This window comes from Blennius ocellaris (assembly GCF_963422515.1).
Source record: "Blennius ocellaris genome assembly, chromosome: 8".
Classification (NCBI taxonomy): domain Eukaryota; kingdom Metazoa; phylum Chordata; class Actinopteri; order Blenniiformes; family Blenniidae; genus Blennius; species Blennius ocellaris.
Genome location: NC_137657.1, coordinates 1,584,201 through 1,604,200, shown reverse-complemented (window position 1 = coordinate 1,604,200; position 20,000 = coordinate 1,584,201). Strand labels below are relative to the sequence as shown.

The window sequence follows — 20,000 nt, the reverse complement described above, 5'->3', positions numbered from 1 at the left end:
TGTGTGTTGATTGTTTCTGGGTGGTTGCAGGACTGTTCCCTGATAGAAAAATCTCTATGAGAGAAGTTTGTATACTGTCTATTCAAAGTGAGTTCAACCTCTTGATTGTTTCCATGTGAAAATGACCTCCTTTTTCTCACTTGTTACCTGTTATTCATCCATTCATCCTCACATACAGTATGTGACTGGGTGAACCTTTATTATCATTTATTATTATTAACCTGGTGTGTAAGCTGCTCGTCTGTGCTCTCCTCAGCAGTACAAGTGCAGAGTTCTCAGGATTAAAGTAGTGTGTGTGTGTGTGTGTGTGTTTGTGCGTGCAGAGTTGTGATGGAGTGTATTAGTGAGAACACACACTGTTCTGTTGCTTCACTCAGACTGTCTGAGTGTATATGAGGGTTTTGGGCTTTTGATTTTCTACGTCACCTCACATGTCCTGAAGCTTCTTGGTACAGTAAAGCGTGTGTTTCTGTGGACTGTTCCAGACGTTCTGGAGTCCCTCAGGCAGCTTCTTGCTGGGCACAGACAGTCTGGCTGAGCAGCTGAGTGGGCACGGCGTCCTGACGCCGCTGGGAGCTCAGCTGCTGCCCCGGAGCTGCAGCCTCTGCCTCACCGCCACGCTGCTGCAAGCTCTCAGCCTGCCATGCAGCTCAGCCCACCGTGCTGCTCGGCCCAGCGTGTAGATGAGCTGGATGTCTTCAGACGGCAGAATGGGGTTTTTCTCCTGGCATCAGCTCGGCCTTCATATTTGGATTAATTCTTGACAAAACACTGGCTCGACTCTGCATCTGTCATCTGCGACCAGGTGGAACCATTTGGAGGAGCTGCTGCATCCTGCATTCATGTTTGGCCGCCGTGTAGAGGCTCCATCCTCAGTTGGTTAGAGGTTCATCCAGAATCTGTTGAAGTGTCCTAAAGCAAGACGTGTAAATCCTTTGTACTGCAGCTGCTATGAGTCATTACAAGTCTGAGGTAAGACTGCACAACTGGTCACTACGTCATGAAGACTGAACCAGATCAGTGTTTCCAGTCACAGTACATCAACACCCGCAGCCCACCAGAGGCTGATAGTACAACTCTGGTTTTCTCTTATGAAGGTAACTTCAGTATAAACTCTAGTTTTCTTTTCTAGATTAGCTTCAGAATTAACACTGGTTTTCTTTTCTGGATTAACTTCAGGATTAACTTTGGTTTTCCGTACTGCGACGCTGGTTCACTTCTTACCTGATCCTTACTTCAATCCAATCTAATCCACTTTATTTGTATAGCACATTTTAACAACAAAGCGTTTCCAAAGTGCTGCACATGAGACTGCACAAAAAACAAAACTAAACAGTCCAACACTAAATAAGTATAAAACCATAAAATATAAATAAAAGCAGATTAAAAACTACAAACACATTAAAAAACTACAAATAAGAATAAAACAATTTAAAAGAATAAATGGAAATATAAAAACGCTTAAAAAGCAATAAAATGAATAAGAACAATAAAATAACTAAAGGACACAGGGAACCACACGACTCACGCAGCGTTAAAAGCCCCAGAATAAAAGTGGGTTTTAAGACGTGATTTAAAACAGTCCACAGTGGGGGGGGGCTGTTGGGACGTGGGGGGGCAGAGCGTTCCACAGCTTAGGGCCGACAACGGAGAACGCTCTGTCCCCTCTGGTTTTACACTTGGTCTTAGGACCCACGAGCTGGAGCCCTCAGACCTCAGAGCGCGGGGGGGGGGTTGGTAAATTTGAATGAGGTCTGTAATGTACTGAGGGGCCAGTCCATTCAAAGTTTTAAAAACAAACAACAACATTTTAAAATCAATTCTAAAATGAACAGGGAGCCGGTGCAAAGATGCAAGGATAGGGGTAATATGTTCTCGTTTTTTGGTCCCTGTTAAAAGTCGTGCCACAGCGTTCTGGACTAACGTCAAGCGGGAAAGTGCTTTGTGGCTAACGCCAGAATAAAGTGCTTTGTGGCTAACGCCAGAATAAAGTGCGTTGCAGTAGTCCAGACGAGAAGAAATAAAAGCATGTACCACTTGCTCAAAAAGATTAAAAGATAAAAACGGCTTAACCTTGGATAAAAGTCGAAGATGATAAAAGCCCGATTATAAAATGCCATTGATCTGTTTATCAAATCTTAAATCACTGTCTATGGTGACGCCAAGGCTGGTGACTTTGGGATGCAAATAATATTCGAGTGATCCCAAGTCCGTGAGGGCTGATCCAAATACCATCATTTCGGTTTTTCCCTCATTCAGTTTTAAAAAATTGTGGGCTAACCAAGCCTTAATGTCACCTAGACAGTGGAGCAGGGGTGTCAGGGGGCTGTGGTCATTCTTGGCAATGGGCATGTAAATTTGGCAGTCATCTGCATAAAAATGGTAAGACATGCCATGCTTTTTAAAAAACTCTCCAAGTGGGAGGAGATACAAAGCAAAAAGAATGGGTCCCAGGATAGATCCCTGGGGGACTCCACAGTGAAGCGGGGCAGAAGAAGAGGTGGAGTCCCCCAGCCTGACGGAGAAGGACCTCCCCGACAGGTAGGACTTAAACCACTCCAATGCGGTCCCCCTGACACCCACGCAATCTCTTAGGCGGTTTAAAAGAATTGTGTGGTCGACTGTGTCAAAGGCAGCCGTGAGGTCTAGAAGCACTAAAATGGCAGAGCCTCCAGAATCAGTCATTAAAAACAGGTCATTAAAAACCTTTAAAAGTAATGTGATGGCAGTGGTGTGAGCAGACGCTTTTTTGTAGCTCTCTGCCACTCGGTGGCAATTTATGGCTTATCCTGATTATGCCATGACGACATAGGCTTTCCAAAGAGTGTACGTTGTAGGTTATGTCACTGGAAAACTTCTGGTCGGAGTCGTTTGACAGTATGGGAAGAACAAGAGGAAATAAAGACAAAAAGGACACGTAGTCCGGCGACGGAGGAGACGCACAAGATGGCGACCAGCCGCCACCGAACACCTGGGAAGGCCTCGATCCAGCTCTTGCCAAGGCATTTAATATAATAACTGCAAATATCGTTAAGGTGATTGATGAAAAACTCAGTCCCTTATCCGAGGCTGTCAACAAGGTCGCCGCGGGACTTCAATCGGTGAGCCGCCTGGAAGACGCCGAGGCTAGGCTGTTAGCCACGGAGAGCGCCGCTGCCGCATACGAGCCAAGGATTGTGTCCCTGGAAAAGCAGGTTAGCGCTCTGACGGAAAGTCTGGACATGGCCGAGAAGTACAACAGGCGGCTTAACATTGGGCTCGTGGGTCTGGTGGAAGGCACAGAGACGGGTGATCCGGTGGAGTACTTTGGGACTTGGCTGCCCCGTGTCCTTAAAATGGAAACTAAAGCCGGCCGGATCAAGCTGGAAAGAGCGCACCGGACCCTCGCGCCGACTCTGGACCCCAATAGGAGACCCAGACCTGTGTTACTACGTTTCTACGCGTTCAGAGACTAGCAGAGGGTGATGGAAGCTGCTCGACGACTCGGCCAGAATGGAGGTTTACAACATAAGGGAGCCAGGATCTCACTCTTCAGTGATTTCTCCGCGGCGGTGACGAAAAGGCGCAGGGCATACGACACAGTGAAACAGCAGCTGCGGGAGCGGGGAATACCTTACGCCATGCTGTTCCCGGCCACTCTGCAGGTAACCCACGGAGGCTCCAAGAAAAAGTTTTCTGTCCCCGAGCAGGCTCGGGTTTTCACTGACTCCCTGCCTAAATGACTGCTACTGCACCGACTCATCACTGGGGGTGACTGATGCTCCTTTAATTCTAGCCTACAAATGATTATTTCAATTGTCTAAAGTTTATTGTTTGCCTGTCACTGGGTGGCGAAGTGACTCTTTTTTGTTGTTTTTCTTTATTGCACAACCAGTCTGCTTTCTGGTATGTGGTTGAAAAGTGTTGGCAGTGTGTAGCCCCTGTTTCATTGGGGATTGGCCCTTAAGGTTTCTGTTTTACTGGTTGCTGTTGCACCTGTTTTGTGTGTTGTTTTTGTTTGGCTCAAAGTGTGGCATTACATATAGAAAGAAAATGACTCAATTTGGTGTCGGCTCAACTGTTCTCATCCTTTTATGTACAATGATTCCTAAATATGGGTAATTTTGGTAATATTCATTCTTTTGACTGGTGTAGACTGAGAGTTGGAAAACATATCTATTGTTCTCCTACAAGAAACACACTTGGAGGATAAGGAGATCAAGAAATTGCAGAGATTGGGTGGGGCAGGTATTTTCTGCATCATATTCCTCTTTCAGTAGGGGTGTTGCCATTCTGGTTAATAGGAAGCGAGCATTTAGAGGTCTCAATTGTGTTAGGGATAGTCAGGGTCGTTACATAATTATTAAAGGAGTGCTTCATGGTAAAGAGGTGACATTTATGAATATATATTGTCCCCCAAGCCACTCCCCTGATTTCTTATCCAAAAGTTTCACAGAATTCACAGAACTGATGTCTCAGGACTCCATTATAGGAGTTGATTTTAACTGTCACCTTAATCCCTCCCTGGACAAACGTCCACCAGGCTCTCACCCTCCTTCAAGACAGGCAAGGTTCTCACCTCTGTTTGTCATGATGTTGGCTTCTTGGATGTGTGGAGGTCACTTCATCCCTCAGACCTGGGCTTTACTTTTATTTCTGCTCCCCATAAAAGTTACACAAGAATAGACAATTTTTTTATTCCCTCATTGAATATGTCTAATGTTAAATCATGCATGATAGGCAATATAATTCTATCAGACCACGCACCTATCTATCTTACTTACTCACTCTCGGAAGAGCAAGTTTGTTTAAAGTATTGGAAATTTCAACCCCTTCTCCTTAAAGATAACAAATTTCTCTCTTACTTTCTCTCTGAATTTTAAATATTCTATTCTATTAATTCAGCTTCTACAGAAAATCCCTCTGTTCTGTGGGAGACTTGCAAATTGTATTCCCGCGGACTGGTCATGTCATTTTCTGCATCAAAAAAACATCGTAAAAAGAACAGTACAAGCTCTTGGAGTGCAAATTGGCAGATTTGGAGAAAACACATGTCTCACGCCCAGATCCAGAGGTACTTAAAGACACTCTTAATACTCGAACTGCACTTAACACCCTCCTCATTCAGGACTCTGAACGTTCTCTTAAATTTGCAAGACAGAAACTTTACGAGTGGGGAGACAAACCTGGAAAATACCTTGCCAATCTTGTAAAGAAAAGAGCCGACTCCCAAAATATTGTTTCTGTTTTAGACCCCAATGGTGCTAGATTATTTGGTACTAAATCCATTAATAACCAGTTTGTGCTATCTTATTCTGATTTATATAAATCGGATCAACCTGATAATGCTCACTCCCTGCAGCACTTTTTTGCAGATCTTAATCTTCCTAAAGCCACAAGGGAACAACGTTTGCAGCTTGATGCCCCTATCACCAGAGAAGAAGCATTGTATGCTCTGAAAAACATGCCAACAGGAAAGCCTCTTGGGCCTGATGGATTCGGGTGTGAATTTTACAAAGAATTCAGTAATATTCTATTAGACCCATTATTATCTATGCTCAACCACTCTTATGAAAATGGGATACTTCCCCAATCACTTAGAGAAGCTAACATCTCTCATTCTCAAAAAAGGAAAATCTCCAGACTTGTGTTCATCCTATCGCCCGGTCGCATTGCTCAATTCCGACCAGAAATTGCTTTCTAAGATACTGGCACTGCGCTTGGAGAAGATCTTGCCTTGTATTATTGGAGCAGATCAAACCGGTTTCATCAAGGGTAGGAACTCAGTAGATAATATGAGAAGGCTCCTTAATATCATCCAACTAACCCAGAGCAGCAGGGACCCAGCCATTGTACTCTCTCGATGCTGAGAAAGCATTTGATCGTGTTGAGTGGCAGTACCTGTTCCATGCTCTTGGGGAATTTGGGTTAGGGGATAACTTTGTCAGGTGGGTCAGGATCCTGTACAACTCACCAACGGTGGCGATCCTGACTAATGGGCTGAGATCTAACAACTTCCCCCTCCACCGTGGCAATAGACAGGGTGACCCACTTAGTCCCCTGCTTTTCCATACTGCTATTGAGCCACTAGCACACGCAATAAGGCAGAATGTATTAATATGTGGTGTCTTTGTTGGTGATAGGGAGCATAAAATTACATTATATGCAGATGATGTACTAATTCACCTGTCCAACCCCCAAATATCTATTCCCTGCTTGATCGGGGTGATTTCATCTTTTGGAGTTTTTTCAGGATACAAAATTAACTTGGAAAAATCTGAAGCCATGCCCCTGGGCTCTTTAACATGTGCTTCCAGTATAATGACGTCCTTTCCATTTCGCTGGTCTCCTGCAGGTTTTGTCTATCTGGGAATTAGGATAACACCAGTACTGGATGATTTGTTTCAGTCCAATTTCCCTCCCGTATTGAATAATATAAAGGCGGATCTAGGCCGTTGGGCCCCTCTTCCCCTCTCTTGGTTAGGTAGGGTTATTAAAATGAACATTCTACCCAGACTATTATACCCTTTGCAAATGATTCCGATTTTACTCTCAAATAAGGTTGTTAAGGTACTTGAAGGCTGGCTGAGCTCCTTTATTTGGAGCAAAAGGAAGCCCCGTCTTAAGTTGGCAAAACTTCAAATGGCAGGTGCGGATGGTGGCCTTGATCTGCCAAATCTGAGACTCTATCAGCTGGCCTCACACCTTCCAACAATCTCAAACTGGTTTAGGAGTGATTCCAACTCTATATGGCTCGACATCGAGTCCTCCCTCTGTAAGTGCCCCCTTCTGAATTTGTTGTTTCTGAAGACTCCTGTCTCTATTAACAACTTTTGCACCAATGCTATTACTTTAAGTACAATTAAAGCGTGGAGGCTTGTTCGTGCTCTTGAAGGCCATGCTCAGCTAACGTCCCCTCTCACTCCAATAACTAATAATCCAGACTTCCTGCCTGGTTGTAATGACCAGGGCTTTGTAGTCTGGAGAAGGAATGGGCTGGTAAAACTAGGTGATTTGTTCAGAGGGGAGACACTGTCCTGCTTTCAACAACTGGAACAACAATTCAATCTGTTCTGTAAGGGCGATTTTTTGAGATTCTTACAGATTCGGGACTTTATAATTAAAAACAGCACATTAAAAACCAATAACACCACCTCACATGTTGAAAAAGCGCTCTCTCTCTCTCTCTCCATAGATAGGAAGCATATCACAATCTTTTACAGAGCCCTGAACTTAAACTCACCTCTATCATCACAGCCCACAAGGCAAGCATGGGAGAGGGATTTAAACATCACCATCGGCGAATTTGAGTGGCAAAAGGTTTGGTCCAATGCTATGAATATTTCTGTGTGCAATGGGACCAGGTCAATACAGCTCAGAATTGTGCACCGTATCTATATAACACCTGCCATTAAGAACAAAATGGACCCCAACGTTTCACCACTGTGCTGGAAATGTAAATCTGAGATGGGTAGTTATGTTCACTGCATGTGGTCTTGTGTTAAATTGCAGCGATATTGGTCCAGCATTGTAAATGTACTATGCTCTATTTTCAATATCCTAATCCAGCTGGACCCTAAGTGTCTCTTACTTGGTCTAACAGACAAAGGTATCACCAACAGAGATCACAAGAGGCTTTATAATATCCTGACCTTTGCTGCTAGGAAAAACATCCTATCCTTTTGGATTGGTGAGTCTGCCCCAACTTTAAGATCATGGCACACTATAATCAGGGACTGCATTCCAAGTGAACTAATTACCTGTATGTCTCACTCAAGATTGGATGCATTTTACAGAGTCTGGGATCTTTATTTACAACATGTTGGTCCTACTGTATCACCAACGCTTTTGCGGGGATTCCCGAGGTCAGCGTGATATGCTTTGTGTACAACCTGTTCATCTTCTTGTACTGGGATGTCTGTGTTCTGAGCTGATACCTTATGTGGTTACTGTCAACAATTGAGAAGTATCTTAATCTAGACAAATGTATATAGTGCTGCATGTGAGCTATTGTGTTGTTGTGTTTGTCGTTTGTTTGAAAATACAATAAAAATATTATAAAAAAAAAAAAACCTTTAAAAGTGCAGATTCAGTACTGTGCAAAGCTTTGTAACCTGACTGAAACGGGTCTAAGGTGACATTTGCATCTAAAAAAGGTTGCAACTGTGCAAAAACGCATTTCTCTAAAATTTTAGACACTAAAGGTAATTTGGAGATTGGATGGTAGTTTGCTAAAACTGCAGGGACAAGGCCAGGTTTTTTAATCAAAGGCTCTACAACTGCTTTCTTACACAAGGAGGGCACTATGCCAGAAGCCAGGCTGCTGTTGATGATCTCACTAACAGAAGAGCCAATGGTGCCCCAAACCTCTTTAGAAGAGCGAGGAGGGACTTGGTCTGTGAGACAGGAGGAAGGTTTTAGTTTAGAAACTATACCTGAGGAGGGACTGGGTCTGTGAGACAGGAGGAAGGTTTTAGTTTAGAAACTATACCTGAGGAGGGACTGGGTCTGTGGGACAGGAGGAAGGTTTTAGTTTAGAAACTATACCTGAGGAGGGACTGGGTCTGTGAGACAGGAGGAAGGTTTTAGTTTAGAAACTATACCTGAGGAGGGACTGGGTCTGTGAGACAGGAGGAAGGTTTTAGTTTAGAAACTATACCTGAGGAGGGACTGGGTCTGTGAGACAGGAGGAAGGTTTTAGTTTAGAAACTATACCTGAGGAGGGACTGGGTCTGTGAGACAGGAGGAAGGTTTTAGTTTAGAAACTATACCTGAGGAGGGACTGGGTCTGTGAGACAGGAGGAAGGTTTTAGTTTAGAAACTATACCTGAGGAGGGACTGGGTCTGTGGGACAGGAGGAAGGTTTTAGTTTAGAAACTATACCTGAGGAGGGACTGGGTCTGTGGGACAGGAGGAAGGTTTCAGTTTAGAAACTATACCTGAGGAGGGACTGGGTCTGTGAGACAGGAGGAAGGTTTTAGTTTAGAAACTATACCTGAGGAGGGACTGGGTCTGTGGGACAGGAGGAAGGTTTTAGTTTAGAAACTATACCTGAGGAGGGACTGGGTCTGTGAGACAGGAGGAAGGTTTTAGTTTAGAAACTATACCTGTGAGCACAGACAGTGGCACAGACTCAAACTGACAGAAAACAGCTGAGCACTGAGTGGACACACAACACCACAATGAAGAGGGAGATATGTTGGCCCTAATAGCAGCAACCTTCTCATTAAAAAAGGAGAGGAATTGTTCACACGTTTTCTTTGACATCTCCAATGAAGTGGACGGACTCGGACTAAAAACAGAACCAATAGTTTTAAAAAAAAACTCGAGGCTGACTGACATTATTCAAAATCAAGTCTGAGAAATATTTAGTTTTTTCAGTTTTAACAGCACTCTGATAATTTCTCCAGCACTCTCTAAGAATCTGGTGCGAAACCTCCAAATAATCCTTCTTCCACCTTCGCTCCGCCTTCTGACACTCACGCCGAGCTGCGTGCGTAGTGCCATTGAGCCACGGCTCCTGCTTTGGCTTGGGACAAATGGCTTTAAGTGGAGCAACACTGTCCAGGACTTCAGAGCAGGTGGAAATAAAAGAGTTCATCAATTGCTCCGTGTCCGTAAATGCAGCGGAGTTTTGAAGATCCAGTGCCGATGCAGTGAAAAGAGGAGAAAAAGCAACGGCCGTGTCCGGCTTGATAACACGACCATGACGCACGGGAGACAGCTTCACCTCCAAGTCCAAAATAAAATCCAACGTGACAGGGCTGTGGTCAGAGAACACGGCATCTCCGACAACGACGTGGTCAACAGTAAAACCACAAGACAACACAAGGTCCAACGTGTGCCCGTGCACTTGTGTTGGGTCAGTGACGTGTTGTGTCAAATTAAAAGCTTCCACCAAGTCCAAAAACTGGCTGGCCATTGGCTTAGAGGGACCGCATACGTGCACATTAAAATCTCCGACAATTAAAACCCTGTCATAACGCGTGAGCACACAAGCAATACATTCATAAAAGTCTCTCATAAAATCCTTGTTGTGCTTCGGCGGTCTGTAGACGACAGCGCACAGTACTGGGTCAGTCTGGCGTAGCTCGAAACAGCTCAGTTCAAATGAAGAAAAGGACTCAGATACCACTTTGTGATCACAACAGTTCTTTAGAATAGTAGCTATACCTCCGCCACGACCAGTGGTTCTCGGTGCGTTGATGAAAGTACAGTCTGGAGGTAGTAGCTCTGAGAAAGCGGTGGACTCACCGGTGTTGATCCAAGTCTCTGTTAAAAAAAGTACATCCAAAGTGCGCGATGTGGAGAAGTCCTGCAGGATGAAAGTCTTATTCACCACAGACCTCGCGTTCACGGGTGCGCACCTCGTTGAAGCTGTGGTGGCCGCGTGAGCTGCCCGGCTCAGCGGCCTGAGGTTAGCCGGGGACACACCGCCAGAGCCCCGGAAGGAAGAGTGGTGAGGGCGCAGCGCGCAGAAATCCTCCCGGTGTCCGATAATAGGCACCAACCAAGTGCCGACTGGAGCGAGTGTCCGTCGCGAAACATAGCGGCGAAAGCAGTCTCTGTAGTCTCGTGGAAGATCTGAGGACCACACCGCGCCGGGAGAAAGAGCCAGCCAGGCTTTCAGCTTCACCAGCCGACCGGATCGCACTCCTCGGCGTTTGCGTTTCCTGGGAAGCGGTGCATTCACCCGGATGAGGTGCTCAGGCAGGTCGGCCAGGTAGAATGAATTCGACTTGTTGTTTGCATCACGAATTGTACACGATTGTACCGTTTGTTTTATTTTTAGTAGTTCTTGACGATTATACACCAGCAGTGAGTCGATGTCCTTGTGACAGAAGTTAAAATCAGCATAAAACAAATAAGACTGAGCAGAGCCAAGCGGTGTACCAGACACACCGGCGCCATCTTGGATTCTTCTTACTTAACCTCTAACCTGCTCCAGAGCAGATTTTGTTCTGGATATGAGATCAAACACTGTAACAGATGTCTCCTGACCAATCAGATCTCTTGAAAAACCTCCCCGTTCTTAGAAAATCCTGATTGGTTCATGGCTGGTGAGAGGAACTTTTGAAATAATGTTTTTAGGGAGAGATGCAATCCTTTTGACATAATAAAATAAAGCCTTGTCATTGAGCTTTGAAGGATGTTTTTCTTCTTGTTCTTGACTTGTTCCCAAGTCTGTTTAGCTCCACGACGCTTCAAATGAAATATTGAGTTTAGTAATAATAATGGTCACACTAACAGAACTGCAGAAACATGAATTTATTGAGCGAACTACTCATGTCGTCATGGTGAGGAACTAATGTTCCAATGCAAAATGTGCTCACAGGGGGTGGAGCCTCACAGAGGGGTGAGAATGGAGCCTTAAAAGAACTCAATGGAAAATGGAAACTAAAAGAAGAGCAGTGACGAAGCTCTGGCAGAAATGTTTGTTCTATGATAAAGTGACACTGAATGATAATAGCGAGTCCGTTTATATTATCTGATGATTTAATATTATATAATCTCATGAAGTTACACATTAACAAGTCAGGAATTATCTGGCTTGAGTTACAACAACAATGCTGCTTTTAGCCTGGTGGATGTGTTTTAATTCTTCATGTATTTGGAGAATAATTGTCTGCTTCAGCATTGTGTAAGCTGCTCTGCAGGGTTTGTGATTGGCCTGACTGCAAATGCTGCCATCTTTATGTGAACTGGTCCTGGTGGGAAAGACCTGGGTTGAATTACTGAGTTGGTAACCTGCTTCATGTTAATGCTTATCAGGAACGTGCATGCCTGGCTAAGTGCATGCGTGTGTGCGTGCGTGCGTGCACGTTTTAAATGAAAGTTAGGGTTAGGGTTCTTTGATAACTTTTTTTGTCTGGACGCAAAGAAACATTTTCTGAAACATGTTGTTCAGCTCATCTACACCATGTGTGAGTGAAACAACAGAAACATCACCAACAACAACAACTACAGCAACAGCTAAAAAAACAACACCAACAACAACTGCTGAAACAACCACAAGAACAGCTGAAAAACAACATCAGCAACCCAAACAACTGCTGACAACAACATAAATAACACCATCATTTATAGACTGAGACTGATTCCATCAGTTCACAGAGACCACACATGATGTGTGTGTGTGTGTGCGCGTGTGCGCGCGCGTGTGTGTGTGCGCGTGTACGTGTGCGTGTGTGTGTGTGTGTGTGTGTGTGTGCACGCGCGCGTGTGTGTGTGTGTGTGTGTGTGTGTGTGTGCACGCGCGCGTGTGTGTGTGTGCGTGTGTACGTGCGCGTGTGTGTGTGTGTGTGTGTGTGTGTGTGTGTGTGTGCGCGCGCGCGTGTGTGTGTGCGTGTGTACGTGTGCATGTGTGCGTGTGTGTGTGTGTGTGTGTGTGTGTGTGTGTGTCTGCATCATTTACAGACTGAGACTGATTCCATCAGTTCACAGAGACCACACATGATGTGTGTGTGTGTGTGCGCGTGTGCGCGCGCGTGTGTGTGTGCGCGTGTACGTGTGCGTGTGTGTGTGTGTGTGTGTGTGTGTGTGCACGCGCGCGTGTGTGTGTGTGTGTGTGTGCACGCGCGCGTGTGTGTGTGCGTGTGTACGTGCGCGTGTGTGTGTGTGTGTGTGTGTGTGTGTGTGTGTGTGTGTGTGTGTGTGTGTGTGCGCGCGCGCGTGTGTGTGTGCGTGTGTATGTGTGCGTGTGTGTGTGTGTGTGTGTGTGTGTGTGTGTGTGTGTGCGCGCGCGCGTGTGTGTGTGCGTGTGTACGTGTGCATGTGTGCATGTGTGCGTGTGTGTGTGTGTGTGTGTGTGTGTGTGTGCGCGTGTGCGCGTGTGTGTGTGTGTGTGTGTGTGTGTGTGTGTGTGTGTGTGTGTGTGTGTGTGTGTGTTTCTAGCTGACTGCTCATGTAGGCCAGCTGCAGTGGACAGAGCTCCGTGGACTGAATGGAGGCATCATGGCCGACCTGCAGCCTCCTCTCAGCCATCCGCGGTGTGAACACACACTGAACTGTGTGATGTGTGTGTCCTGCTGTCTCAGCATGTCTGTCCCTCTGTTTCTCCTCCACACACAGACTCAGATGACTCTTCCACATTTGTGACCGGCATTGTCCTGTACAGGAACCTGAGCAGCATCCTGAGTTTACAACGGTAAGAGCCTACTGTTTCATCATCAGCCATGTGAGAGTGATGCTTCAGGCTCTGTACTCAACTGGCTGTCAGTCCATGAAGGCATAAACCCTGCATGAAGGAGGCGATCTGATGTTAGTCTCACACAGTTTCCAAGCTTGACATAGTTTCTCTCTGCTTCTGTTTGTTGCGTTGGCGGGCAGGCAGAGGAAGACTCTTTCCGTGATGAGAATGTAATGGAAGCATAGCGAAGTGGTAGAATGAGAAAACAGAGCCTCAGTCTCTCCCAATCGTTTTGGTTTTTATTCCGGACTGTTTTCCTGCTCGCCTTAACTCGTCCTTCTTCTCCTCTCACCCTTGTCTCCTCTTCTTTTCTGCATCTCATGTCCCAGTCAGGGAAAATGAGATGGGTGTGAGGCGAGAGACGATATGACACAGAAGTTTAAGTTGACTGATTGTGTTTTGGGGGGTAGGGGGAACCACACTCTCAGATTACAGTGATCCTGTGAGGAAGCAGCAAACTGAGCATGGCCCCTTCAATGTGTTTGGCCAACTGGAAGCTTTTCAGTGTCAGTACACCAGCAGCAGCCAGTCCTCCTGATTGTCTCATTCCACATGATTGATAGTACCTATGAAGAGCAGGAATTGCAATGCATACTAAGCAGGCTCAGAGAATGTGAAATAAAATCTCCCAAAAAGAGGATAAGTGAGTGAAAACCAAAGAGCTCCAGTGGTACGAAACAAATCTGTTCTGTAAAGAGCTCAAAGCTTCTGCATGTATCTTTCTGTCTCCACACACAATCAAGACATTTTAGAAACTTTAGAAACTATTCATTCAGACTTTTCTCAGAATTCAGGAACTTTTTCCAGACTTTGAAACATACTAGATAGAAATATTAAAGCAGCATGAGGTGATTGAGCTGCTTTTCAACATGTTGAATGGAATAAAATATTGTTAGACCAGGGAATTCTGCTCCTCTTCTTATTTTACATTTGATCCCACTTCCCTCAAATTGTTGTGACCAAACAACACTCAGGTTCTTCTGCCTCTGATTCAGGTTCAATTATTTCATAATGGCTCACATCAATTTAACAAGCAGTGAAAGTTCTGCTGTCATTTCACTATATTATTTAGTTGTTCACCTTTATAAAAAATAATTCCTCAAAACTTCAGCTGGATCCAAAGAGGAAGACTGAACAATATACCTACATTTTTTTCAAGGATTACATTTTAGTCAAAGTTACTTGTTTATAACATTGACTTGAATTTCCGACTTATGATTAAAACTAACAACTTGACATTGAAATTGTCGGGTTTTTTGACTGATGACTGTTGAAAACCTAACTCAAGCTGCCCCTCTGATTTCTTTTTGTAGAAACGGCACAGTGCTGAACTCCAAAGTTTTGTCCGTGGCCATCAAACCTTCGCCCGCTTTGCTCTCTGCTCCCGTCGTGGTGGAGTTTTCTCACCTGTACAACGTAAGAAATCTATGAACATAAAGCTGCATACTCAGCGTTGCCACCCATGTTCTCACTGGCATTTTTGTTCTCCATTATCTGTTAGGGAACCACCAACCAGACCTGCATATCCTGGGATGAGAGTGACAGGTAAGAGCTTCTTTACTTTTTATATTCAGTTCCACAATATTTGAATCACGTTATATCCAACATCAACAGGAGCGCATTGATTTAAAATCCCAGAGGATTATTCATCGAGAATGAAATGCTACCAGTGACACTGCAGATCCATTTCTTCCTCCACCATTGTCCATGTACTGAGATCAAGAGAAAATAGTTATACAAGTCAAAAGTGTCTATTGATCTTGGTTGTATGGTTGAACCAGCCCACCCAACGTAATTTACAGATTGATTTTTTGGCTAAATCTGGTCGGTCTGTCTCAGCTTCAATTGAGCCCAAATATAGTTGTTGCAATTGAGGTCTTATTGGACGTCCAATGTGGTCCAATTTTATCCCAAACATCATTGTTGAAATTGATTGTGTGCGTGGACTTCCTATCACAGTCCAAAAACATTCGTGTGTGTCCTGTGATAGACTGGAAACCTGAACAGGGTAAGCATGGAAGAATGGAAGGTCTTGGGTAACCTTTCAGTTTTCTACCAAAAAGAGAGTCTTAATAGAGACATATTTTCAATGACCTGAAAAAGACGTTGTTCTTGCGTTGAATTTTGTTGAAAAGACGCCTTTCCCTTCTATCTAAACTAGTGTATTTTCTGGACGATAAGCCGCTACTTTTTTCCAATGCTTGGAAAACTGCGGCTTATAACACGATGCGGCTAATTGATGGATTTTTATGGGTTAACGGGCTTCATGCCGCCAGATTCTACTTCTGCATGTAGATACATGCTGTTAAAAGTCCCTCTGCTTCTCCAAAACTTGCCTTAAAAGTGACATTTCTGCTCTTCGTGAGCTTGTCCTGTGCTGCTTCCCGTGGTCCGGCGCTCCAGCAGCTGACTGCAGTGAATGTTGCATTCAAGTGCATCATGTAAACTAGTGTGCTGGGCTCCGTGGCTGAAAAATCTTCCTTCTCAGAGTCACAATCCACAAATTACCGATAAAATACTTTAGCAACAGAGATCAAATGCTTGGTGATTATGTATCTGTCTCTCTGTGTGTCTCTCTATGTGTCTCTATGTGTCTCTCTCTGTCTGTGGCTGTGAATGTTGTGGTCAGGTGAATTGTGATGCCGACGTGTTGCATCATTGGCTAAGAAATCTTCCTCCTCAGAATCACAATCTCTTGGTGAATATGTATCTGTCTCTCTGTGTCTCTCGGTCGGCTTCGTACCTGCAGTGAAAATCTTGCCCTATTACAACGTGGACACCTGTGGCCTATCGTCAAATGTGGCTTATTTATGTAAAATTTTGTAGGTGCGCTGAATTCAGGTGCACTCTACAGTGCGGAAAATACGGTACATCAAAATTTGGTAGAAAAGAGAAAGATGAAAAGCTGGCTTTTTCAGGTTATTGAAAAGATGTCTCCATTGAGACGTGTCCTTATGGTCTGTACAAGGTAGAACAGTGAAAGGGGAAGCAACGTCTTTTTCAAATGCATCTGGGTGCAGCACCAATGGATTGTTAGCATTAAACCAGTAAAAATCCACAAGTTAGCTGTGGCATTGTTTAAGCCACAAGGCTCAAAGCGTAGTGGGAGCAAGAAATAATTTTTTTTTTTTACATATAAGATATATTAATAAACCCTAATACTGTCAAAATGTGTTTATGCCAACAAACTAACAATGAGTCCTGAATTGTATTCACTTCATATTCTATGGATAATCTCTAGTAGTGTGTGTGTGTGTGTGTGTGTGTGTGTGTGTGTGTGTGTGTGTGTGTGTGTGTGTGTGTGTGTGTGTGTGTGTGTGCGTGCGTGCGTGCGTGCGTGCGTGCGTGCGTGCGTGCGTGCGTGCGTGCGTGTGTGTGTGTGTGTGTGTGTGTGTCTTGCAGAAAGTTGCCCCAAGGAGGTGGCGTTTAGTAGCATCTCATCAATTACTAGTAAACACCAGAGTGACTGACATGAAATGAAAGTAATCAGTGTCATTTAATATCCGAGACTTGGGGCGCCGTTTAAATCGCCCATCGCCAGACCTGATCAGTGATTGGCTTAAAGGTCAGTTCTGGTGAGTCTCTGCTACATCTCTTCTAATATACATTCTTAAAAGAAGAAATTTGGTTGAAAAGCTGCAGGTCAGGTTCAACTTTCTCCATCATAGTTATTTTTAAACACACACAAACAGAAATGCGTTCAGAATTTTGCCAATGTGTCCAAGTTTGTTCATGTTTGTAAATGTTTATATATGTATTAATATCATATTGATTAATGACTGAAAATCTAAGAGCTTAAACTAAACTAAGTTTATTTTGCACTTCTTTTATTTATGTTTCTTTCAAATGATTCCAAAATGATTTGAAAGATGAATTGATGTGTTTGAAAATATATCTGATATAGCTTTGAGAAAGCTTTTTCCCAAAAGCTTTCTCAAAGCTTCTGGGAATGAAGATTCTGTTTGTATTTGTTTATAAGCATGTAAATAAAGGAGTCTTAATAAGTGCTCTCTATTCACTAGCTGTTTAAAAGAACTATAATGTTTCATCACTGGGGCCTCTCTTAATCTAAAAAAGGGAATACGGTGGGTGAAATCGCACTTACTTAAATTAAGTCAACATTTGCTGAAATCGAATCAAATCGAATAATAATGGAGAGCCACACCTAAGAAATGTATCAACAGCCACCACTGATATATGATATATATAGATATTGATAGATAACGATATGTAGATATGGATGCAGATAGATATATTTGCGCTTAACTACCAGATGATGAAACTGAAACCGATATGTCATCGGAATGTTAGAAATAAAAACAGGAAGAAGACACAGAGGAACAGGTTTCAGTTTGTGCACAGGCCAAAAGTGGACTTGGAGAGTACGTGCGAGTGTGCGTTTGAGCGTGCGTGCGTGCCAGTGTACGTGCGAGTATCAGACATTTGATGTCTGGACTCTTTGTTAAACTTTCTGACTCACATGATGCTGCAGCTTTCATTATGCACAATTAGCGTTGATGCTATGGTAACGAGCATTCGGTGCTGAGCTTTGTGTCTTTTAGTAGCTCCACAAACTAATGTTTCTTTTTACAGGCTGAGTGTGTTGGATAGGGACAATTTGTTTGACAGTGTGTTGGACAGAGACAGTGTGTTGAACAGTGCATTAGATGGGGACAGTGTGTAAGACAATGTGTGAGACAGTGTGCTGGACAAGAACAGTGTATCTGATGGGGACACTGACAGTGTGTTGGCGAGAGACAGTGTGTTGGACATTGTGTTGGATGTTGTGTTAATATGGATAGTGTGTCGGGCAGGTTGTTGGACAGTGTGTGGACAGGGACTTTGTGTTGGACAGTGAGGTGAACAGTGTGTTGGATGGGGACAGTGTGTGACAACAACAGTGTATCGGACAGTGTGCTGGACGTCGAAAGTGTTTTTGCATTGTGTTGGACGTTTTGTCGGACAGTGTGTTGGACTGTATGTTCGGCAGGGACATTGTGTTGGACAGTGAGTTGGACGGTGTGTTGGGCAGGGACAGTAGGTTGGATAGTGTGTTGAACAGAGAAAATATTTTGGACAGGGACAGTGTGTTGGACAGTGTGTTGGACAATGTATTAGACAGGGACTGTGGATTGGACAGGGACAATGTGTTAGACTGGGACAGTGTGTTGGACAATGTGTTAGACAGTGTGGCGGACAGTACTGTATGTTGGCCGGTGTATTGAGCAGGGACAATGTGTTGGACAATGCGTTGGACAGGGACTGTGTTCAGCAGTGTGTCGTACGATGTGTCGGACCGTGTGTTGGACAGTGTGTTGACACAGAAAGTGTGTTGACACAGTGTGTTGGACAGGGACAGTTTGTTGGACAGTGTGTTGGACCATTTGTCATACAGCTCTGAGGCTGTTGTCTGGGTGGATGTTCACCTCCAGCTTTCACTTCCTCCACAGCGATACATCATGTGGAAAATTAAGTGTCGCTCACAGACTCTCTCTCACACACACACACACACGCACGCACGCACACACACACACACACACACACACACACACACACACACACACACACAGCCACACACACGCACCTACAGTCTCCCATCATGTGAGAGTCGGCGTGGACTGTGTGCAGTGAATGAAGGGAAATCTCCATACTGAAGAGAGTCTCTTCAAGTGTCCTATTTGTTTAATATAAGAAAAGAAAGCGAGCATGTCAGAACAGGAGCGGCGAACGAGGAGAAAGCAACTGGCATGCTGTGGCCGTGTTGGACTGGAGTTTGGACATTTGCATTTAGATGGGTGCGTACACTTGTTACAGAGACGGAGAGCAGAACATTCATCGCCTCAGTCCACAGATTAAAAGTCTGGCTCTGCACGTTTAAACCAGCCACAGGACCGAAGCATGAAAACAGACTGCAGGTTCTGAGCGAAGGAAGTGTGTTTACCTCCACTTCATGAATAGAGAGCATCCCACAGAAAATACCTGGATTTTATTGTTTAGTCTCCAAACAGTGAATAGAAAATCAGTCAGAATTCGACTCACAATGTTTTTTTTTTCAACAGTACAGTTGCTAGAATTTAGCTTCAGTTAGCATCAAACAACATCTACATTCTCAAACAAACATCTTGAACAAACAAACATTGAGAACAAACAGAAGACCAAGAACAAACTAAAATGTATAGGACAAATATATAGAACAAACAGAACATCTATAGCAAACACAACATCTTCTAGAACAAACCTCTATGACAAACAAAACATTGAGAAGAAGCTTCTTCAACAAACAGTATCTAGAACAAACATCTAGAACAAACAGAGATGCTAGAAAAGCATCAAGAAAAAATAGAACATCCAGAAAAGCACCAAGAACAAACAACATATTGAACAAATTCCGAGAACAAACAGAACATTGAGAAAAACATTAAAAAAAAAACATAACATCTAAGAAAAGCATCAAGAACAAACATAACATGTAGAAAAGCATAAAAAAACCAGAACATCTACAAAAGCATCAAGAACAAACAGAACATCTAGAACAAACAGAACATGTAGAAAAAAACAGAACAAACAGAGAATTCATCTGAAGTCTGTGGAAATATGTGTCCAGGCTGTATTTACTATTGTGTCACATTATTCTGCTTTTATTAGCCGATTGGCAAATGTTTCATGCTATATTTAGCTGGTTGAGCGCATTATTATGCTTTATTCAACAACTTCAACACATTCTTGTGCTTTCCTCAAATAATTAAGTTAATATGTATTTTATTTATCGAATGATGTTAGATCCAGGCAATTGAACATTTTGTTCACTACATGCTTTAAAAAGACACTATTA

At 43.8% G+C, this 20,000-nt stretch overlaps 1 protein-coding gene across 1 annotated transcript in view; it reads left to right on the top strand.

Annotated features, from left to right (window-relative positions):
- The window catches only part of LOC308133759 (adhesion G protein-coupled receptor B1-like), a gene marked incomplete at both ends in the record, with an annotated part of 182,655 nt that overhangs the window by 84,919 nt on the left and 77,736 nt on the right, over positions 1-20,000 (top strand). Inside the window, 3 exons of the mRNA XM_080501270.1 lie at positions 13,051-13,126; positions 14,482-14,584; positions 14,670-14,713. Of these exons, the coding sequence (XP_080357396.1) occupies positions 13,051-13,126; positions 14,482-14,584; positions 14,670-14,713 (223 nt within the window). The remainder of the gene's footprint in view (positions 1-13,050; positions 13,127-14,481; positions 14,585-14,669; positions 14,714-20,000) is intronic.